Source organism: Mastigoproctus giganteus, chromosome 5 (genome assembly GCF_048544385.1).
Source record: "Mastigoproctus giganteus isolate SK-2022 chromosome 5, ASM4854438v1, whole genome shotgun sequence".
NCBI classification, from domain to species: domain Eukaryota; kingdom Metazoa; phylum Arthropoda; class Arachnida; order Uropygi; family Thelyphonidae; genus Mastigoproctus; species Mastigoproctus giganteus.
Window position 1 is genome coordinate 176,694,927 of NC_143579.1, and position 25,334 is coordinate 176,720,260.

A 25,334-nucleotide genomic window follows, 5' to 3' on the forward strand; every position below is an offset into this window, starting at 1 on the left:
GTATCAAAAGCCTTTCTAAGATCGAAGTATATAATATCAAAGTTATTCCCTGCATCCAGTTCTTTTGTGACTGCATCATAGTATCCAATCAAATTGGTCAGGCAAGACTTCCCCTTAACAAAACCATGCTGTGTCCTAGCTATAACTGAAGTCTTGTCTAGATGATCCTGCAGTGCTTCTTTCACCAGTGCCTCCATTAATTTTCCGGGAACAGAAGTTAAACTCACAGGTCTATAATTACTTGTGTCAGCCTTTGATCCCCCTTTGTGAATTGGGGTCACATTTGCACATCTCCAGTCAATGGGTACCTCCCCTGAGTCCAAGGAAGCTCTCATAATTATGGCAAAGGGTTTGCTTACCTCCTTTGCAGCCTCCTTTAATATAACTGGATAGATCCCATCCACCCCAGGTGCCTTTCTTGTGTTTATCTTCAACAATTTCTCCTCCACTTTGCTCTCAGTTATTACAAGATTCTCTAGCTTACTGCTAGAGTTGAATACACCTCTGGCATTCCCCTCGCTGAATAACTCCTCATGTGTGAATGTCGATGCAAAATATTCATTTAGTTTGTTAGCTACCCGAGCAGGGTCATCAACAGTTGACCCATCGATCTCAAGTGGACCAATCTGATTCATCCCCTTCCTTCTAGAGTTTACATAAGTAAAGAACTCTTTGCTGTTTTTCTTCGCATCCCTTGCCAAGGATCTCTCGTAATCTGCCTTCGCCTGCCTAACCTCCTTTGTAACTTGGTTACAGATCAACTTGTATCTATCATAGGCGTCCGTGTCACGTGTTAATTTGTATGTATCCCATGCATTTTTCTTCTCTGCCATATGCCTCATTAGTTCATCTGACAACCATTTAGGCCTAAACCTTGAACAATATTTCTTAGTTGGTATGTAAAGCCTAGTAGCTTCCACGATAAGTTCTTTGAATGCTTCCCATTTTGAATTTGCTGTTGGCAATATCATCAGTTGATCCCACTGTATAGAATTTAAATACTGTCTCAGTCCATTGTAGTCGCCTTTACGAAAGCAATACCCCTTCCCTTTACCCCTAATGGTAGTTACCTCTTTGAGTAACTCCCACTTCAGCACACTGTGATCACTGCCACCAAGTGGTTCATTTATCTGCAGATTCTTAATGCATGAAGAATCACTACTGATAATCAAATCAAGAGTATTACTCCCTCTAGTTGCCTCCCGAACATGCTGATGTAGAAAACAATCATCCAATAAATCCACAAAAGCCTTGCTACTGTGTGAGTGACCAGCCCCCAAATTCCAGTCAATATCTGGGAAATTAAAATCCCCCATTATAAGACTCTCTGATTTACTGGCCCACTCTATTTCTCCGAACAGTTTCTTATTATACTCATCAGAGTCATTAGGCCTATAGCACACTCCTACTCTCAATTTTGATCTCCCAATGCTTATGTCACACCAAACTGACTCGACACTGCACTGTCCAGCTATGTCGACTGGCTTCACTTCCTTGGATTTTATGTGTTTTTTAACTAATAGCATAACCCCTCCTCCCTTCCTATCCTTTCTGTAGACATTGTACTCCCCAAATTCCAGTTCTGCATTTCTTATATCTGTGTGACACCACGTCTCTGAAATCCCCACAATATCTGCCTTTGATGTTTTGAGCAATACCTCAAATTCATCAAATTTATTTACTAAACTCCTAGCATTGGTGTACACACAAGTATACATGCACCTGTTCTTTTTCTTAGCTACCCTAACACAACCCATGTGTTTACTTGTACCCCAATGATTCCCAGCAGTCTCTGAAATATCCTGCATCTTATTTTCCAGGCTGCGGCTCATTCCAATAGAAGCAGTGCAAGAATCACTTTCACCTCTGCCAGTGGCTACTGTTAATCTATTAGTCCTTGTATCCCCCCAATCTAGCAGTTTTCCGACCCACCTAACATTGCCTCGATAGCATCAGCAAACATTCTTGCACCCTTTCTATTTAAGTGTATCCCATCTTATGTGATATCAAAATTATTTTTTGCATCCAGTTCCTTTGTGACCACATCATAATAACCAATCAAATTTGTCAGACAAGACTTTCCCTTAACAAACCCATGCTGTGTTTGAATTATTGCTGCAGTCTTGTCTAGATGATCCTGCAATGCATCTTTAACCAGCGACTCCATTATTTTACCCGGAACAGAAGTTAAACTAACTGGTCTGTAATTACTCGTGTCATCCTTCGATCCACCTTTGTGAATTGGGGACACATTTGCACATCTCCAGTCCGTGGGAACCTCCCCTGAGTCCAAGGATGCTCTCATAATTATGGCTAAGGGTTTGCTTAGTTGCTTTGCCACCTCCTTTAAAATAACTGGATAGATCCCATCCACCCCAGGTGCCTTTCTTATGTTTAACTTCAACAATTTCTCCTCCACTTTGCTCTCAGTTATTACAAAATCATTAAGCACACTGCTACAATTTGATAACCTTCTTCCATTTTCAAACTGTAATAATTCCTCACGTGTGAATGTAGATGCAAAATACTCATTCAGTTTGTTTGCTATCTGAGCAGGATCATCAACAGTCGAACCATCGATGTCAAGTGGACCAACCAGATTCATCCCCTTCCTTTTAGAGTTTATATAAGTAAAGAAATCCTTGCTGTTTTTCTTAGCATCTTTTGCCAAAGATTTCTCGTAATCCGCCTTCGCCTGCCAAACCTCCTTTGTGAGCTGATTACAGACTAGCTTATATCTGCCACAGGCTTCTGCGTCACCTGATAATTTATATGCATCCCATGCATTTTTCTTCTCTGTCACGAGTCTCATTAATTCATTTGATAACCATTTAGGCCTAAACCTTGAACGATATTTCTTAATCGGTATATAAAGTCTAGTAGCTTCCACGATTAATTCTTTGAATGCTTCCCACTTAGAATTTACTGTTTGTAACATCGTCAGTTGATCCCACTGTACAGAATTTAAAAACTGTCTGAGACCACTGTACTCCCCTTTACGGAAGCAAAAACCCTTTCCTTTACCCCTGACGGTAGTTACCTCTTTGAGTAAATCCCACTTCAGCACACTGTGATCACTGCCACCTAGTGGTTCCTTTATCTGCAAATTCTTAATACACGAATGATCACTGCTGATAACCAGATCAAGAGTGTTACTTTCTCTGGTTGCCTCTCGAACATGCTGCTGCAGAAAACAATCATCCAATAACTCCACAAAAGTCTGACTAGTGTGTGAGTGACCAACCCACAAGTTCCAGTCAATATCTGGGAAGTTAAAATCCCCCATTATAAGACATTCTGATTTACTGGCCCACTCTATTTCTCTGTACAATTGTTCATTGTACTCATTCAAGTCATTAGGCCTATAACACACTCCTACTCTTATTTTTCCTTTCGCAGTGCTTATCTCACACCAAACTGACTCAACAGAGCACTGTTCATCTATATTAACTGGGTGCACTTCCTTTGATTTTATGTTTTTCTTAATTAACAGCATAACACCCCCTCCCTTTCTGTCCTGTCTATCCTTTCTGTACAGATTGTACTCCCCAATGTGTACAGAAAGAGAGAGAGAGAGAGAGAGAGAGAGAGAGAGAGAGAGAGAGAGAGAGAGAGAGAGAGAGAGAGAAAACAAGAGTCAGAAGTAGAAGGGAATCACCAAGAAAGAGAAGAATGATGATATCCAGCTCAGGACCCTGGGTATGCCAAGCCCATTCTCACCAGATGTGAGCTCCTATATTTGTTATAGTTTACAGATCATTGGCTTCCAAATGTGAAGTGTCATAGAATAATAATAGAATAAACATGATTAAACATATTCTTTTCTTATTGTTCAAACACGAATATAATTAATATTTGTTCTTCAGACCAACTTTATTTTATTATTTTTTTTTATTTGGTTTTTTTTTAGGAGCATTAGCAACTAAGGCCATATTGCCCCCGGGGATATACGGTGGTCATTCCCTGACCTTTCCACATCCTCCGTATTTGGTGATTATGGGCTCGAACCACGGTCTAATCAAGAAGCATGTGCACGCACTGCTGCTCCTGCCCACCTGGCTATGGAGGCGCCACCAACTTTATTTATATTGTTTCTAATTCAAAATGCTGTCCCAGTTGTTAAAAAACATTTGTCCAAGAAGGACATTGCTCTTCTTGAATTAATTAGTATTAGTGGGTCCTCAATTATTATTACTGGGTACACGATTCACCACTCAGTTCCTTACTGGTTTCAATATGTAATCAAGGTGATACAAAGCATGGCAAGATGGTTAATGACAATAATCAAGGCGTACTACTAGAAAAAAAAAAAAAATTAGGTAAGAAAACTACAGGTAAAAGGAAAAATTAACAAGACTTAGAAAAATTAGGCAGATGAGCTGAGAAATGGCACTTGAGGTTTAACATTGATAAATGCAAAGTACTGCATATGGGCAGTAGTAATCTGAGAATACCATACAATTAGTTAACAACTAAAGGTAGTGTTGGAGACTGAAAGAGCTCTAGGGATAAGTAATTGTATGCTCTGATGTGAATTTTCTGAGCAGTGTAGCACAATCTCATAAGCTGCTAAAACAGCTTATGGGATTCTGTCAATGACATACAGGAATTTTGCCAGGAGGGACAAGGATGTGATTATCCCCATTGAATAAGGCAATATGGTCCCACTATACAGTGGGACCAACTATTGATGTTACCAACAGCAAACTCAAAATGGGACGCATTCAAAGAACTTGTCTTGGAAGCTACTAGTCTTTACATACCAACTAAGAAATATTGTTCAAGAATAATAATTCTTGAACAATATTCAGGCCTAAATGGATGTCAGATGAACTAATGAGGCATATGGCAGAGAAGAAAAATGCATAGGATACATATAAATTAACATCTGACATAGAAGACTATGATAGATATAAGTTGATCTGTAATCAAGTTACAAAGGAGGGTAGGCAGGCGAAGGCAGATTACGAGAAATCTTTGGCAAGGGATGCAAAGAAAAACAGCAAAGAGTTCTTTACTTATGTAAACTCTAGAAGGAAGGGGATGAATCAGATTGGTCCACTTGATATCGATGGTTCAACTGTTCATGATCCTGCTCAGGTAGCTAACAAACTAAATCAATATTTTGCATCTACATTTACACATGAGGAGTTGTTCAGGAAGGGGAATGCCATAGATGAAGTAAACACTGGCAGTGAGCTAGATGATCTTGTAATAATTGAGAGTAAAGTGGAGGAGAAATTGTTGAAGATAAATACAAGAAAGGCACCTGGGGTGGATGGGATCTATCCAGTTATATTAAAGGAGGGAGCAAAGGTAGTAAGCAATCCGTTAGCCATAATTATGAGAGCTTCCTTGGACTCAGGGTAAGTACCCACAGACTGGAGATGTGCAAATGTAACCCCAATTCACAAAGGAGGATCAAAGGCTGACACAAGTAATTATAGACCTGTGAGTTTAACTTCTGTTCCAGTAAAATTAATGGAGGCACTGGTTAAAGAAGCACTGCAGGATCATCTTGACAAGAATTCAGTTATAGCTCAGACACAGCATGGTTTTGTTAAGAGAAGGTCTTGCTTGACCAATTTGATTCGATACTATGATATAGTCACAAAAGAATTGGATGCAGGGAATAACTTTGATATTATATATTTGGATCTTAGAAAGGCTTTTGATACTGTTGCACATGGAAGACTGCTGCACAAATTGGAGCAGTGTTGCATTGGTGGCAAATTGTTGCTATGGATAAAGGAATGGTTGAGTGGCAGAACACAAGATAGTGGCAATTAATGGACACTGCTCATCGTGGACTAATGTTATTAGTGGAGTCCCTCAGGGTTCAGTGTTGGATCCATTGTTGTTTTCTGTATTTATAAATAATATTGATGATGGTATATCAAGCTTAATGTCCAAGTTTGCAGACAATACAAAGGTTGGCAGGGTTGTTGAAGACGCTACTGACGCTATGCTGCTGCAACAGGATCTGGAAAGGTTGAGCAGATGGGCTGAGAGGTGGCAAATGAAGTTTAACATTGACAAATGTAAAGTACTACATATGGGAAACAGCAACCCCAGAGCAACGTAACAACTCTGTGGTACTACACTGACAGTGGTAGAGAATGAAAAGGACCTGTGGGTAATTGTGCAGGCAGATATGAAGTTCTCTGAGCAGTGCAGATGGGCTGCAAGAGTAGCTCATGGTGTCTTATCAATGATATACAGGAATTTTTCTAGCAGGGATAGGGAGGTGATTATTTCCTTGTATAAGGCAATGGTCAGGCCACACCTTGAGTACTGTATACAGGTCTGGAGGCCTCATTTCAAGAAGGATGTAGAGCTGCTGGAACGAGTACAGAGAAGGGCAACAAGGTTAGTGAACGGAACGAAGGGTTGCTCTTACGAAGAAAGGCTTAAGTTTTGCAACTTACAGTGTCTGGAGACTAGGCACCGGCGAGGTGATCTGATAGAGGTGTACAAAGCCTTGAATGGTTTGAGCATGCTCAATGCTGATGGGATACTGCCTCTTGCTCAGAATAATCACCTGAGAGGGCATAAATGCAAACTGAGGAAAGACAGATGTAGGATAGATGTGCGGAAATTTGCCTTTAGACAGCGGGTAGTTGGTTGGTGGAACAGACTTCCATCCCTTGTTGTGGAAGTTGATAGCCTAAATAAATTTAAGGCTCAGCTGGACAGGTATTTTGAAAGAACGGAGGGGTGAAGTGGAAGGGTTTTTTTTTTTTTTTTTTTTTTTGGCTGATGCTGCATAAGCTTGCTTTCTTGCATCATATGCCTCTACTAATGCTAATATTTAGGCTGCATTTTGAGTACTACATACAGTTCTGGAAATCTCATTTTAAACAAGATGTGGATTTCTTGGAACAAGTGCAGAGAACGGCAACCAGATTAGTCAATGACACAAACGGGAACTCTTATCAAGAAAGCATTAGCATTAGTAGGGCCTATGATGCAAGAAAGGAAGCTGATATAGCATCAGGCAAAAAACAAAAAAAAAAAAAAAAAAAAACACCGTTCCCATTTCAGTCATCCATTCACACCAAATGTTTGTCTAGTTCTGCTGTGAACTTATTTAAGTTGCTGCCCTCCACTAAAACAGATGAAAGTTTGTTCCAACTATCAACCACCCACTGGATAAAGGAGAATTTTTGCACATTATTCTACAATTGTCTTTCCTCAATTTGAATTTATGCCCCCTCAGGTGTTTAATCTGAGCAGGTAAGAATCCAATTAGCATTAAGCTTACTCAATCCATTCAAGGCCTTATACACCTTAATCACATCACCCAGCAGGTTCCGTGTCTGCAAAAGCTGTAATTTGCAGAACTTAAGCCTTTCTTGGTAAAGACTTAAGCCCTTTGTTCCACTCACAAATCTCGTTGCCCTTCTCTGTACTCGTTCCAGCAGCTCTATATTTTTCCTAAAATTAGGCCTCCATACCCGTATACATTACTCAAGGTGTGGCCTGACCAGTGCCTTATACAGGGGGACAATCACCCCCTTATCCCTGCTGGAAAAATTCCTGTATATCTTTAACACCATGAGATAGATACTCTTGCAGCCTTTTTGCACTGCTCAGAAAACTTCATATCTGACTGCACAATTACTCCCACGTCCTTTTCATTCTCCATTACCCTGTGTGTAGTACCACCCAATTGATACATTACTCTGGAGTTACTGCTATCCATATGCAGTACTTTACATTTGTACTGTATATGGGTAGCAGTAACCCCACCTCTCAGCCCATCTGCTCAACTTTTCCAGATCCTGTTGCAGTAGCGTACTATCATTACTGTCATTAACAACACTGCCAACCTTCATATCGTCTGCAAACTTAGACATTAACCCTGATATACCTTCATCAATATCATTGATAAATACCGAAAAGAACAATGGGCCCAACACTGAACCCTGCGGGAATCCACTAATAATATTATTCCATGAAGAGCAGTGTCCATTGATAACCACTCTGTCCTGTCCCACTCAACCATCCTTTTATCCATTGTAGCAACTTGTCCTTAATACCATACTGCTCCAATTTGTAGAGCAGTCTTCCATGTGCCACAGTATCAAAAGCTTTCATAAAATTCAAGTATATGATATCAAAACTATTGATTGCATCCAATTTCTTTGTGATGACATCATAGTATCCAATGAAATTTTCAGACAAGACTTCCCCTTTAACAAACCCAAGCTGTGTCTGAACTAGAACTGCAGTCTTGTCTAGATGATCTGCATCACTTCCTTAACCAGTGACTATTATTTTCCTGGAACAGAAGTTAACAGGTCTGTAATTTCTTATGTCACCCTTAGATCCCCCTTTGTGAATTAGGGACACATTTTTGAATGTCCATCAGGACCTCCACTGAGTCCAAGCAAGCTTTCATAATTATGGTTAAGGGTTTGCATACTTCCTTTAACATAACTGGATAGATCTCATCCACCCCAAGTTCCTTCCTTATATTTAACATCAACAATTTCTGTGAATTGCGCAGAAGTTAATTTCTGTGAATTGCACCATGTGCAATTCACAGAGAACTGATTGAGGTGTTTAAGGTTTTAAAAGGATTGAATAAACTAAATGCTAATGGCATACTTACTCTTTCTTGAACAACATACTTACATAAGGGGACATAAACTATAACTGAAAAAGGCTGATTGAAGGATAGTGTGAAAATTTGCTTTCTGTCACAGAGTAATTTATTGGTGGAACAAACTACCATCAGGTGCTGTGAAAATGGGTAGTTCAAATAAATTTAAAGAAGTATTAGACAAATTACAAGAGGTGATGGACAGATAAGGTGGGTAATTTTTTTTTTCTCTTTGGCTGATGATGCTGTAATAAGCCCGCTTCCTTGAATCACTTGCCATTATTAACTAAATGCTATTTGTTGTTAACCTATTTTGTTTAAACTTTTATTAAATATTAAATCCAAATACCCCCTCCTAAATATCATGAAATCAGAATGATATTTAGGAAGGGAATCTTAACTGTGACTTTCTGAATTTAGATGTATCTTACCTTTTTTTTTTTTTGCTAAAAAAAATGCCAATTTAATTACATAAAGTAAAAGTATATATAGTATATTGTATGAAAAGATATATAATATATATTTTTTATAATAGCATATTTAATTACCACGGCTAGACATAGGGTAATTAAAATGCTATTAGCAAAAAGAAGGACCAAATTTCTCTGACCAAATTTCTAGATAACCACAAGAAGTAACAATATATTTGTAAAAGAATTCAATCATAAAGGAGTACAACAGGAAAACATTTAAATAACTTTGTAAACCTCCTCCTCAATCTTTATACATTTATTCCATGTTTTGTAAGAGGAATGCAGAAAGAAAGTTAAGCGAAAATCGCTAAATGAAAATGAATTCTCCATTAATTTCAAGGTAGTAATTACAATCGAGGATAATATTAACAAATTAAAAGAAGCACAGCATATCAAAGAAATAAAAAAGAGAGCAAAGTGATAATTCATCTACTGGTCCAAGTTGATAGCTAAGGTTCTGAGGCAAAAATGAGAAGCTGCTAGATCCTTTGACTTTAAGCAGGTGATACCTCCTTAGCTTGTTATTTCTTCATTTCATAGAACCCTCTATATCAGAGGTTCCAAAACTTTCTCAGTTCACAGTGCCCTTAGTGTCTCAGTAATTTTTTCACGGCACCCCTAGGCCAAAATAAATACCTAACACAGTGGTTTCGACCTTTTAATATATACTTATATAATAATTTTATTCTTTATATAGAGGTACTAAATAAAGATCAATTGTTATTGTTATTTGTTATTTGGTTTTTAGGGGCATTAGCAACTAAGGCCATATTGCTCCGGGATATGCGGTGGTCATTCTCTGACCTTTCCACATCCTCCGTATTTGGTGGTGACGGGCTTGAACCCCGGTCTAATCAAGAAGCATGTGCTACGCACTGCTGCTCCTTCCCACCTGGCTACGGAGGCGCCTTAAAGATCAATTATAGATTACCACAAATTAAAAAGATACAATACAATGGATACTGTACACCTTTTTATAATGAAAAAATATGTATAAATTTCAAAAAAAAAAACAAAAAAAAACAATAATAATAACTTTAAGTAACTTAAACCCAAATTACACGGCACCCCAAGAATGTTGTTGTGGAATCCTAGTGTGCCGCGACACCCCGGTTGAAAACCACTGCCATATATCATTGAAGGCCATCTTCAAATGTTATGCTTATACGGAAGTTGCATTCCACATTCAAGTCAACTTCTTTGAATCACACGTACTCCAATATGAATGGGTGGACATGTAAGGGAAAGTGGACTCTTGGAAAAAAAATTTTCTCTTGTCACTATAAGAACATTCTTCCACTCTTCAATGAGAGCAATAATGCATTCATATTCAAACATCACAGTGACACCTGTATTATTAAACTCACTATTGTTTTATTCTCTGATAGTCTACAAAGTGCTCAAGGATTCAGGATATTGAATATAGACAGAGTCTGCATTTGCCTTATACAATATAATACTATACGACTGCAGGGAGATATTTCAATGTGATATTGAAATCAAATATATTTTTATGCTTTACTGCATTCAAATTTCAGTCATTTCCTGTAGTATTGTACTACATAGGAAAATGCTAACACAAGCCTGTTCTAGGAACATATAATAATTAAGTGTTTAAACAGAAGTTTTACTTCTATACTCTGCTTGATTTTTCACCTTGATACAATATGTTATTCAAAAATTAGGCATAATTTACTAACTGCTGTCAAGGGTAAAGGAAAGGGCTTTCGCATCTGTAAGGATGACTAGAGTGGTCTCAGACAGTTTTTAAATTCTATATATTGGCATCGTCTGATGATGTTGCCAGCAGCAAATGCTAAATGGGAAGCTTTCAGCAAGGTAATTGTAGAACTTACTAGGCTTTTCATACCAACTAAGAAAAAACCATTTATGCTCAGCCCTAAAGGGATGTCAGATGAGCTGATGAGACTTGTGGCTGAAAAGAAAAATACATAGGATACATATAAATTATCTTGTGATACAGAAACCTATGGTAAATATAAACTAGCCAGTAGTCAAGTCACAAAGGAGGTTAGGTAGGGTAAGGCAGATTATGAGAGGTCTCTGGCAAAGAATGCCAACAAATGCAGCAAAGGCTTCTTTTCTTATATTAACAATAGAAGAAAGGGGATGAATCACTTTGGTCCATTTGATGACGATGGTCTAACTGTTGATGATACTGTAAAGGTTTCTGATAAACTGAATAGATATTTTGAATATACATTCGTACATAATGATTTCTTTAGGGGGATTTCAGAAGTTCATTAGAATCTAACAGGGAACTAAAATGATTTTGTTTACTCATTCTCTGACTGAAATAATGCAGGACCATCTATACAGAAGTGAAATTATACTTCAGTCACAGGGGAGATCCTTGTCTCATCAATTTGATTGGACATGATGCAGTAATAAAGGAACTGGATGCAAAAAACAATTTAAAAACTTTGAGATTGTATACTTAGATTTAAGAAAAGCTTTTACAACTCTTGCACATAAAAGACTGCTGTAAAAATTGGAGCAGTGTAGCATTAAGGGCAAGCTACTGCTACGGAGGGATGATCCAGCCTTTTGATAACGATTTTCACAGTCCTTTAAAACTACGAAATTCCGTGCCGCCACCACCGGTTGCGTTCTATTTGTTTTCCCTGCTCATGCACTATCGCAAGTGCATCGAAATTTCCATCGAAGTAAAGTACACTGCAAAACTGCTAAGTCAATCTTGTCCCATTCCTGCTGACAGACTTTCCACAGTTCTGGCTGGTGCGGCAGTTTCCGAGAACTCTTTTCAAAAGTCCGAATGTGCAAAAATCCATGGGTGCAGCGTCAGTTGATGTAACAGGGATATCTTCAAAAGGGATCGAACGAATACCTGTCGCTGCTTCCATTCTCTGCAAAAAAGCATGGGTGGAACGTGACGTGTGGCTGGACGCCTTATCCTGGTGCACCCAGACCTCTTCAGTGTCAGAACCATACAATGTGGGTATTTCACGTTCAAACAACGGCTGTAGAACTTCAGTCTGATAATACACTGAGTTGACGTTCATGTTTTTAGCGACTCTACGCAACTCAAATTTGCCGTTATAACAAAAACTGGCTACAACCATAAAACCTCGGCCAAAACGTTCCTTGCACTGATGTGCCCATGTTGGAAAGGCTTTGTTACCCTGTGTACGGTAATGTTATTAGTGGAGTTCCCCAGAGTTCAGTGCTGGACCCATTGTCGTTTTTATATTTATTATTGATAGTGATTAAGGCATATCAGGCTAAATGCCTAAATACCCACGCTTTGTCCAATGTTTCTACAAATTTCCACCTTTCAGCTGCCAGATATTTTTCGTAGAGTTTTCAAGCATTGACCCGCTGCAACGTGCCCTGCTCCTAGGTGGTGTATGCAGGCCTTGTGTTTTTTCTCCAGTTGCAAATTTTCGTTGTTTTTGGAAGGTTCCCACACGTGACACTATAGCTCTTTGTGTTTTTGGATTTTCACCGACAATGAGTGATTGCACTTTTCGTACTACCTCCCTCGTTCGACTTGGAGCAGGTTGCAGTTTCTTTGGTGTTTTCCACTCACTTGCAGCAGCGTCGCAGAATTTTCCTTTGTCATTCAAAACCTTATGGACACAAAACTTTGCTACTAAAATTTTTCGACTTGCACCTATCAATAATTTTCGCATAAATGTACAGGTGTTTGGAAAGCATGGTTATGTAACTTTCCAACCATGGGTCCAATTTCTGAGGCATGTCCACATTAAAACAACTTCTACAACTGATGCGCCTGTTGATAAGGTTTGGGACTGTGCCTGTGCGAGAAAAAAATTACATTGCTGCCATACATGACAAGCAGGATTAATGTCAAAATCGTTATCAAAAGGCTGAATCAACCCTCCGTATAGATAGAGAGATGGTTGAGTGGAAAAAGTTATCAATAGGTACTGTTCTTATTGGACTAATGTTATTAGTGGAGTTCCCCAGAATTCAGTGCTGGACCCACTGTCGTTTTCAATATTTATTATTGATAGTGATTAAGGCATATCAGGTTAAATGCCTAATTTTGAAGATGATATGAAGATTGGTAGGGTGGTTAATCACAGTAATGAGCATATGCTACCGCAACAAGATTTAGAAGGATTAGGTAGATGGGCTAAGTAGTGGCAACTGAAGTTTAACATTGACAAATGTAAGGTACTGTATGGAGTTCCCTATTGTGCTCATAAGGCTGGTTACTCATAGTCAATGTGGGATTGCTGTACAAAGGTAGTAGTAATCCTAGATTAACATAATTGTGGTGCCACACTCAGGGTAGTGGAGAATGAAAGAGACATGTGGGAGGGAGGTAATTGTGCTGTCAGATATGGTTTTCTGAGCAGCGTAGTCCAACCACCAGGACAGCTGACAATATTTTGCCAATGATATACAGGAATTTTGTCAGCAGGGATAAGGAGGTGATTATCCAATTGTATAAGAAAAAATGGTTAAGCCTCATCTTGAGTATGGAGTACAGGTCTGGAGGCCTCATTTCATGAAGGATGTGGATCTGTTCAAACCGGTGCAGAGAAGAGCAATGAGATTAGTGAGAGGAATAAAATGATGCTCTTACGAAGAAAGGTTTCAGTTCTGCAAAGTGTACCTGTGTTTAAGGCTTTGAGTGGACAAATTCAAATTGAGAACAAATTCATTGTAGGACAGATGCGAAGAAGTTTTCCGTTAACAAGGCAAACATTAATTGTTTGTGCCAACAATCAATTATCTGATGTTACAGAAGTGGGTAGTTTGGATAAATTCAAGGAAGAATTACAAAAACTATACAGGAGATGGACAGAGTATATGGAAGGTGGTGAGTTTTTTTTTTTTTTTTTTGGTTTATGCTGTATTAAGCTTGCTTTCTTGCACCATAGAATAAGTAATTGTTCTTTAATTCTCTTAATAAATCAATATCTATTTTCTATTTGTCTATATAATGAGAATTCAAGTACCAATCTATAACAACAATTGAAATGTTTATACCAAAAGATGAAAATTTTAACTTTTCCAGAATATGTATTATGTAATTAATTGTTTCCAAAGTTGTATTATATAAGATTGAAATGCTGCACCTATTATTGTGGAAATTGTTTAGAAATCTTCCAAATTTGTGTTTCCAACTAATAGCAGGCACATTTGGCATAAATGGCAGCATAAAGTAGTTTTGAAAATCAATGGAGGAGATTGCACCTTTTGTCTAATTTCAGTTTACAAGAGGCAAAATTATCTGGAATTAGAATCTAAAAACTGGTGAAATTTTATTAAATAATAAATACATACATATAAAGTATAGTACAGCTTTAAAAAATAATAACTACAAATTTGGTTTTGTTTTTTCACAAATTTTTTTAAGAATTTTTAAAAATTTTCTGATTTTATTTTTGGCTAAATGATTTCATTTAATAGCCTTATAGAAATCCCATCTGCAGCTGATTGTGACATTATTATGTTCTCTGAATCACGACTGTAACAAAAATGTAACTTTTGAACATTCATAGATAATTTTAATTATGAATTTGCTGCTGCATTTCACTCATCAAAGAGTGAGTAAGGGATTGGCACTTTTGCATGAAACCCAAGTACTACTTATATGGAAGGTAATTACAGAGTTGGAAGCAACAGTGTTGAAAATTACTTCTTCTGCAGGACTAAATGTGGTTTTTCTAAGAAATTTACATAGCTTTTTATTAGAGATGGTATTAATGTTGTTTAGGGTGACCAAATTTCTATTAATGCTATAATGCTTCCTGCTTCAGCATATTAGGGTATTTGCTATATGCTTTTTTTAAGTGTGATTGTGTAGTGCATTTTGTGTTGCAATAAAGGAATTATACTTTACACACACACATACACAATATGAGAAATACTCACATACCATACAGATTATCATGATCATTTCAAAAAAAACAAGAATGTCACCAAAAAAAAAAAAAATTCTTACCTCTAGGCTGGCACTTTCATAAACACAATTGTAAAGCCAGACCTCACTGTCACAAAGTTCACAATTCATGTAGACTATACTCCAAACAGCTCTGGGTCTACAGTTTAAATAAATTTTAAAATTAAATTGTAGATCAAAATTTTAATCTACAATTTAAATAAATTTTAAAATATGAGTTTCTATAAACTGCTTCTATTAAAAAAACAGAAAAACGTGAAAATGAAGACATGCACAAATTCTCACATACTAAATAGAGGTCCCATATAAACATAATGGTTACATTTAGGTTTTTTTTTTCCCCCCCTTAAAGATAATACTATCTGAACTCTGCTTCCTTGCATCATTTTGACAACACAAATACTAATTATTTATTGTTTGCATGTGGTATTGCATACCAAATGATAAATAACATTAAAATAAAGAGAGACATTATGAAAGTTCACAAACTATGTTTATTGGAAGGTTCAAAAAAGAACAAGATTACCACAACAATACAGGGCTTAACAACAAGGCGATGTTTCAAAACCCAACTGACTAACATTATCATGTGGGGTGGGGGGAAGCAAAGATAGAGTTGCGATTAACAATAATAAATATAAATTTAAAGTCTAAAATTATGTAAAAAGTTAAAGCATATGAGCTTATGTAGCATCAGCCAAAAAAAAACACATCAATTCCCTCTAAAAGTTTGTCCAGTTCCTCCTTGAATTTATTTAAGCTATCAACATCCACAACGACAGATGGAAGTTTGTTCCAGCAATTAACAACGCGATGGCCAAAGCAAATTTCTGCACATCTATTCTACAACTGTCTTTCCTCAATTTGAATTTAAGCCCCCTCAGGTTCGTAATCTAAGCAAGTGGAAGAATCCCATCAGAAGTCAGTGTGCTCAACCCATTCAAGGCCTTATAACACCTCAATCAGATCACCTCGCAGGTGCCTATATATATATAAACTAGTCTGTAATCAAGTCACAAAGGAGATAATGCAAGCAAAGGCAGATTATGCCTTTAAATCTTTGGCAAAGGATACAAAGACTTCTTTATTTATGTAAACACTAGAAAAAGGGGTTGAATCAAATTGGTCCACATGATACTGATGCTTTGATTGTTGATGATCCTGCTCAGATAGCTGCCAAACTGAATGAGTATTTGCATCTACATTCACACAAGAGGAATTCTATAGGGAAGTGGAGAACAGAAGCTTATTAAATTCTAACAGGGAGCTAAATGATTTAGTAATAACCGAGAAGAAAGTGGAAGAGAGATTGTTGAAGTTAAACATATGAGTCACCTGAGGTGAATGGGATGTATCCAATTATATTAACGGAGGCAGCAAAGGAAGTAAGCACACCATTAGCCATAATTATGAAAGCATTCTTGTATTTAGGGGAGGGCCCTGTAGACTGAAGATGTGCAAATGTATCCCGAATTTACAAAGGGGGAATCAAAGGATCGCACGAGTAATTACAGACCTGTTAGTTCAGTTCCAGAGAAAATAATGGAGTCATTGTTGAATGAAGTAATGCAGGATTATCTAGACAAGGCTGCAATTACACCGAACAACAAATTTTGGATTATATCTTGGAATCTTTAGCATATCTTTATATCTTTAGCACCCCAAAATCTATAGATATTTGGGTGCTAAACATGGAAATAGTGCTTAAAATGGAAGATTCGCTCTTTTTTTCGAAAAAAAGTAGTTTTTTATATTTATATATGGTACTTTTTTTTACTATATTTATTTTATATTTATATATGGTACTTAAAATGGAAGATTCGCTCTTTTTTTCGAAAAAAAGTAGTTTTTTATATTTATATATGGTACTTTTTTTTTTATATGGTAGTAAGATATAGCTATGAACATAGCTGTATCAAACACAGGACCTTTTCACCCTTTGCTTGTATTCAGCTTTGGGAACATCCCATTTCTGCATCCAACAATAATCGGCTAACATGCCGGCACTCCATTTGCTTTTGTATCTTAGTCCCATCACTGCATTGTCTTGATGGAAAAGCTCACCATGTTTGACGCTGACAGCACTGTAGTTTGGCAGGATGAAATCCAGGTGTGGGTGCAAGAAATGCATCCCCAACAAGAAAAGCAATGACACGTGAACCCTAGTTTTTCGTAACAAGTAACGGGATCTTCCACAAGTTGTTGTTGTTGTATTTGAGGGTTTTGGTACAAGGGCCTCTTGGGCCATATTGCGCCTGTTCATGGTTTAGGTATCACTGATTTCACATTATAATTAGATGCTATTATACAAATTTATGCGTTTTAAATACTTAAACAGATCCTAGAAATCTGCTTCATTCCCAAGAATATGTGATAAGGTTAAGGGTTCCTGTAAGTTGGAGAGGGAGCTAAAGCTGAATTTTCGGACAAATGAAAGTTGGGGACAGTCAAATGAGAATATGTTTTATTGTTAGGTGCGACTGGCAAAAGAAGCACTGAGGAGGAGACTCTCCCAAAAGCAAATGCAGATGAGTTGGATGTGAATGACTGATGCGAAGCCTTGCCAGAATTACTTCTTGTTGCCTGCTTCTTCTAAAACTAGATGTCCACAGTTGAGGCTCTTTTTTTATCTGGAACAGTTTATTATTGGTTTGAGATTGCCAGAGGTGAGACCATTGTTTTCAACATGTTTTTTTAATAATGGATTTGTAGTCAGTGTAGGGAACTTTCAGTTAACTATAAGATCCAGAGTCGGGATGTTTAGCAGCCTCATCCACACGATCATTACCTTGGATGCTGACATGACCAGGAATCCAGCAGAAGGTAACCTTATGGTTGGCTGTTTGATGGTAAAATAATTTAGACCGGATCTCTTTAAGAATGGGATGAGAGGAAGAAAGGTAGATTAAAAGGCACTGATTGCACTTAAAGAGTGTATATATCAGAGATTGTTTGATATGATATTTGTTTATGTTATCTAGAGCCAGTTTTATTGCAAATAATTCTGCAGTATAGATACTGCATTCAGTGGGAAGAGAGGCAGCTGTTAAGAAAGTGGCGGAAACTGCTGCTGAACCAACAGCCATATCTGTTTTGGAGCCGTCAGTATAGATATGAACTTTCTCTGAGTTTTCCAAAAAACGCAATTTATGTAGCTGTTGAAAGTTGGTATTTGCCAGGGAAGATTTTCCCCATCTTCAAAAGAAATTGTTGCAGAGAGGTATGAATTCAGTCCAGGGAGGTTCAGGAGTAGCAAGATCTTGGAATATATTCTTAAAGTTAATTTTCCAACTGATCATGAGTTCTTGCAGTCAAATCCCTGCGGGGTGGTTTTCATTAGGTTTATTGTGATATAGCAGGGTGTGTTGAGGATCAAACAGATACTGCCAGCTGGGGAGGGCTGGAGTACTTCCAATCTTTTCTGCATAATTAAACAATGAAATTTTTCTCCTGAGATGCAGAGGGGATTCGTTTACCTCAATATACAAGCTGTGAACTGGAGATGTTCTGAAGGCTCCAACAGCTATCCTAAGGGCACTATGCTGGATGGTGTTCAGACGTAATAGAGAACTTTTCCTGGCAGAGTCGTAGACAGGTGTTCCATAATCCAAGTGCGATCTTATTAAAGCTCTATAGAGATGTAAAAGAGAGCTTTTGTCAGCACCTCAGGACATAGCAGAGACAGCTCTTAGGATATTCAGTTTTTTAAGACAAGTATTCCAGAGGTACGCTATATGGGAAGCAAAATTAAGTTTATTATCTAAATGTAACCCCAACCGCCAGAAATTGTTAGTGACAGGAATCAGGCTGTTTTTTAAAAATATTTCCGGATCCGGATGCAGTTTCAGTTTTTTACAGAAATGAATAGCAGTAGACTTCTTTTCTGCTAGGGAATAACCATTCTGCAATGCCCATGATTCTATTTTAGCTATAGCAATTTGAAGTTGCCTTTCAATGGTGTTCATAGTTTGGGATTGAGTAGCAATAATGAGGTCGTTGGCAAATATGTACAATTGTACTGTATTGTACATCCCTTATCATGTTTGTGATTCTTATTGCAAATAATGTTGGACTGAGAATGGAACCCTGTGGTACACTTTCCTCTTGTTCAAATGTTTTGGATAAATTATTCATGTATCTGACCTGAAAAGTTCTATGGTGTAGGAAGTTTTGTATAAATTGCGGCAGATGACCTCTCAAGCGAAAAAGAATGAAGATCTTGAAGAACACCATATTGCCAGGTGGTATCGAAGGCTTTCTCAATATCGAGATTAATCATGACCAGATGCTGTCCCCTTATGAAGGCATTACGTATATTTGCCTCTGCTTTTATCATTACATCTAATGTGGAACGGTTTTTTCAAAACCAATACTGATTACTATTTAGCAAGTTGTTAGTTTCCAGGAACCACATTAACTGGGTAAGCATTTTCTAAGAATATTCGGTTGTAATAGTTTAACAATGATCTTTTTGCTCTGTTGTTCTTTTAACATTATACAGGGTGTCTCAAAAATATTGGTACAAACATTTAGGGGAGGTAGGTAATATCTAAAGGAATGTGAATGGCATAGGAACCCATAACTGGAAACGTCACCGTAAGTCGGTACATGGCGCTGTACATCAGTTCAGGAGAGGGAAAATTTCTGGTTTACTCATTCAAGCAGTAGTCGCCGCACGAAGAGTATTCGATATATGAACTGTGAGCTGGCAAACATGCACCTAGTGTATGGATTAGCAGAGGGCCCACACGGTGTGCGACCCCATGCGGCACAACATCACTTCACAATAAATGTGTGGGCAGGTATGGTCAGTGACTGCTTAGTCGGCCCATACCTGTTACTATCCCGCACGAACTCCGCTAAATATCGGATCTTTCTTGAACAAGTTCTACCAGGGTTACTTGACGATGTTCCAGCAAATGTGAGATGCAACATTTGGTTTCAACATGACAGGGTGCCTGCCCATTATGGAAGGTGTGTTAATGACCATTTGAACAGGCATTTTGTCATCGATGGATTGGTCGTGGTGGACCCGTTGCCTGGCCCCCACGCTCACTTGATTTATTGAGCCTTGATTTCTTTCTGTGGGGGTCCTCAAATCTATAGTGTATGAATTGCCTGTGGAGATGGAAATGGATATCGTGGCGAGACTCATCTGCACTGCTGCTACTGTCAAAGAAACTCAGGTGTATTCGACCGTGTCTGCCAATCCATGCTGCGTCGGTGTCACACATGCATCGCGTCTCATGGTGGAATCTTTGAGCATCTGTTGTAACATCATGAAATGCATCCATCTCGTACTCCATTGTTAATATTATGTCAAATAAATGTTTGCCACTAATTACTGTCTTGTGCCATTTCTGCTTCTTGTGCCTCTGCTACTACTTTCCCGTGACGTTTCCAGTTATGGGTTCCTATGCGATTCACATTCCTTTAGATGTTACCTATCTCCCCTAAACGTTTGCACCAATATTTTTGAGACATCCTGTATAGTAGATCCCATCTGGACCAGCAGTGCTATTTGATGTTTTATTGAGCGCTCCAAAAAGTTCTGTTAATGTGAATGGCTGGTTTTATGGGTGTGAAACTATCGTGGGGAAATTAACCTTATGCTGCTCTGCAGTTTTTTTAATTCGCTGAAAGGTTGGTTTGTAGGTGGCTATTGCTGACATACTGGCAAATGATTCAGCTAAGGCATTTGCTATTTCTCCCGGTGATGACAACTCTTTCCCTTCCCAATTTAATATTGTAGCTGGGGACTAAACATATTTGCCATTAAGAGTTTGTATTTTCCTCCAGATAATTCTGCTGTCAGTATTCTTGTTTATACTCGAGGAAAAGCAAATTCAGGCATTTTTCTTTGCTTTTCGTCTTATTTGGCGAAACTTGGCTTTCAGTCTTTTGAAGTTAATTAGGTTGGAAGTTGTGGGAAATTATGAAATAAATTCCAAGCTCTATTTTTGCACTGTTTGGTGTGTGTGCAATCTTGATTCCACCAGTAATTACTATGTTTCCTTTTTCCCGGTAAAGATTTTGGTATTGCAGAGATAGCAGCTTGTAATATTTGGATTAGTTACATGTTCTATGACATTATCTATGGGTTGAGATTGGATTATTTTATTGTCTAACTGAACACGAGATGCATATTCATTCCAGTGTGCCCTATGAAATTTCCAAGTGGAGCGATGTAGCGAAGGAGAGTTTGCCTGTGTTTGCAGCTTGCAGAGAATCGGAAGGTGATCACTGTTTAATGGATTTTCAAGAACGGACCACACCATAATACTATATACGAAGGGAGAAAAGATTGACAGGTCTATTGCACTCATCGATCCTGTCGAAAAATGAATATAGGTAGGTTCATCAGTGTTCAAAAGTGTAAACTGATAAGAATCAAGAAGGGATTCTATTAACTTGACTCTCTTGTCGATTGTTTCAGATCCCCACATCAGAGGTTTGAGCATTAAAGTCTCCAAATAAATAGAAAGGAGACGGTAGCTGTTCTATTAGATTTTCTAGGTCATCTGAAGAAAATGAGAAATTAGGAGGAATATACAGGGTGTCTCAAAAATACACTGCATAACTTCAGGAATGAGTTACTCATATGTAGACAATAAAAATATTTTATATCAACATAGTTCCGTAAATGCTTGGTTCTTGAGTTTTGAAGGTCTGTCTAACTGTTCACATCACCTTATAGTAATTGTTCAAAATGTCCACCTTCTGCCTGAAAACAAGCCTCACATCAACGTCACATGGACTCGCGAAGACGATGCCAAATTCCTGGCATGTTTCGTATTGTCTCACAACCTGCCACAATTCGATTGCGGAGAGTTTCCACATCAGCTACCGGAATCGAATACACCAATGACCTTAAATGGTCCCATAAGAAGAAATCTAGTGGGTTTAAATCAGATGAGCATGAAGGCTAAGCAGTTGGTCCACCTCTACTTATCCACCGACCAGGAAACCTTCGATTCAGGTAATTGCGGGCTAGGTGGCTGAAATGTGCAGAAGCACCATCGTGCATGAAGTGTGCTTGTTGGCGAATGATCAGTGGCGTGTCGTCCAAGAAATCAGGCATATTGTTTTCCAGAAAGTTTATATACGCCTGCTCTGTGAGTTTGTTTGGAAGTACACGGGACCCAAATAAATTATCACCAAACATGCCTGCCCAGATGTTGAGGCTGAACCGTTGTTGGCGATGTGATGGAAGAATTGAATGTGGGTTTTCCTCAGCACATACATGCTTATTGTGAAAGTTTTGGATTCCAACTCGTGTGAACTGTGCTTCATCTGTGAATGTCACTAAGGTAGAAAAGTGAGGAGTTGTACCACACTGCTGAAAGAACCACTGGCAGAACATTACTCGCACAGGGTAATCTACTGGTGACAAGGCCTGTACCCGTTGCAGATGGTAAGGATACAGCTGGTGTTCTCGCAACACTCTCCAAATAGTTGAATGTTGAACAGCCAATTGCAATGCTATTCTGCGTGTGCTGATTCCAGGAGTGGCATGCATAACATCCAAAATCTCCTCCTGTACTTCAGGAGTCGTAGATCTTGGTCGTCCTCTGTCGGCAGTGATGGATACCTTCAAACGTTTTCCTGTTTGGACATCTTTGTTCTGGAAACCTTTCTGGTACAAACGACGAGCCTCCAGAGCATTGTCATACGCCAAACTGTACATAAAGTGCATATCCACTTGCTCTTGATTTGAGTACATTGTCAGAATGGAAAAACCACGAGATTCTGTCAGTACTTTGTGATCAAGGAAATCACCTGCAGGAGATAAGACTTCCGGTTAATAACTCGGGAACCAAGCATTTTAGGAACTATGTTGATATAAAATATTTTTATTGTCTACATATGAGGATCTCATTCCTGAAGTTATGCTGTGTATTTTTGAGACAACCTGTATATAGATGCTATTGTAAGAGTGATGCCAATTTCAATGCGCACTGCCACTACTTCAAAAGGAGTCTGAAGAGCAATATGCTTGGATGGTACATTGTTTCTTATAAGAACTGCCACCCTCCATGGGCTGGCGAGTCAATATTTCTATCTTTTCTAAAGATAGAGGAATTTTTTATAGTAGAACATACTTGTGTTTTTAAATAAGTTTCCTGTAGGGATATGCCTGCTGGATCATAATGGTGGATTAGATCACATAAATCGTCTTTTATACTGCAAAACCCTCTATAATTCCACTGAAGGATTCTTTCTATTAAGCAGTTTTGTTGGTTGTTTTTGTTTCTGACTACTTTTTAGTTGTGACTTGTTTGCGTCGATCCGATTTTCCTTTGTCTTTCTTTGGAAAGTAGGGACGTGTCATGTCCATCTCATCAGTTGCATGAAGTTCTAATATGGCATCTTCTGAGTCACTGTGCTGGTCAATTCTGGTTGAATTTGGTGGTTTCAGTACCATGGTTTCTGTCACTTTTGGTTTTGCCGTTGGGGATATATTGGCTGGAATAGTAATTGGGGTATTACAGGCTTGTTCAGTTTTTTGTTGCGAAGGACACTGTTTGGGGGAGAGAGCATGGAGCGTGCCCAATTAGCAACATATTTGGGGGAACGGCAACATCTGTTTGTGTACCTATTGACTGAAATTGTTTAGCAGCCGTTGCATACGTATGTTTTGGATCTGTTTTTAGTATTTGCCTTCTCGCCTCTGAATATGTCACTTTATTCTCAACTTTATATTTCTGAATTTTTTTTCCTTGCTTCCAAAGTTCTCATATTTTGGAAAAAGCTGGGTGATCATCCTTACAGTTTGGGCAAAGAGAAATGGTAGCACTGCATTCAGTTTGATTGTGCTCCTTCAATCCACAATTTGGACATATTGCCTCACCTCGAAATGCAGTTTGGGAGTGTCCGTATTTATGGCACTTGTAGCACCTGATTGGGTTCGGGATGTAAGGGCAGACACGGCAATGGAGATATCTGCTTTTACAGATGATGGTAGGATGGGAGAGCTGAAAGTGAGAATTATGCTCCTAGGTGGGAACAAGAACACCATCTTCCTGAGTCATAATTCTCCTTGCTTGTACGACTTTTTGTTCATGTAGCTCTTGAAATATCTCCACCTCTGATACAGTTAATAAGTCCCATTTCGCGATTACTCCCTTCAAGGAGTTTAGGGTGGCATGGGGAATAACATTTATTGGTTGCCCGCCAAAAGTAGCCATGTTTAATAACTTTTCAGAATGCTGGGATTTCATGGTCTATACCAGAAGATCCCCAAGACTGGAGCTGCTTTACTGTTTTTGGTGAACCTGCAGCAGACTCAATGCATTTTTGGACAAGGAATGTGGATAGCTTACTCAGAGGCAGCTCTGATAGAGAGTGCAGTATGAGGACTGTTGGTATTTCCTCTTGTGGGGTTGTTTTCAATCTCGTGGGTTGAGAATAGTCATTTTCTAGTCTTGAGCTCGATGGCTCTAAAGGTGGAAAAGAACTGTTTTCCATCTTTGCTCCTTTCAGCCCTGGGAGAGTGGATTTCTTCTCCCAGGTTACTGGCCCCCACCACAGGGAGGCAGAAGCAGCACCACTAGAGTGACCAAGCTGTGTAAAAGTAAGTAAGTTAGTTTAATGGAAGAAAAGAAAGGTGGATTTCCTTTCTGTAACTTAGTTACAATTCGTAATAATAAGTTAACAATTAATTAATGGGAACGTAAGAAAACTTTTACAAATGAATATAACTGTAGCTTTGATAAAAACGCTTTAGAAATCACTCAGGGAATCGCTTGATTACTATAACGCTTGGCACCCGGGGCCTCAAGCTGTGTGTAGTTGCAAGCCTTAACATTTCCTAGAAAACCAGTCGAACCATTTCGAAAGGTTTTCCACTATGATTAAGGTTTCTCACTATGATTAAGGACACATTCGAACTGTTTGTCTTTGGTTGGTTGGTTGGTTGGTTGGTTGGTTGGTTGGTTGATATGTTGTTTAATAGCACAAGGGCTACCAAGGCCATATTTTGCCTGATTCTATCCCATAGTGCAATTACCAGTTAAAATCTGTTAAATAATCCTGTCTGCTTCAAGAAAACAAAGAACTGAGCTAGATTTGCATCATATACAATCAGATGAGGTAATGTTAAAGATTCTTGCAGATGCGAAAGCGATGTAAAAATTGTGTTTCAACGATTATTATAATAATTAAGCCTATTTGATCACATGCTTGATGTCTACAACTTAGGTTTCTGTTTAAATTGCAGCAGCTTATTGCTGCCCCGAGCTTGCCAGATTTGCAACCATTGTTCTTCACACATTTTTTATGAGTAGTCTACATATAATCTACATTTTTTATGAGTAGTCTATACAGGGCACTT

General features: G+C 38.4%; 1 protein-coding gene across 1 annotated transcript in view; it reads right to left on the reverse strand.

Moving 5' to 3' along the window:
* hob (bridge-like lipid transfer protein family member hobbit) overlaps positions 1–25,334 on the reverse strand; it is a 916,854-nt gene that overhangs the window by 293,827 nt on the left and 597,693 nt on the right. Inside the window, exon 34 of the mRNA XM_090374277.1 lies at positions 15,044–15,140. Within this exon, the coding sequence (XP_090230403.1) occupies positions 15,044–15,140 (97 nt within the window). The remainder of the gene's footprint in view (positions 1–15,043; positions 15,141–25,334) is intronic.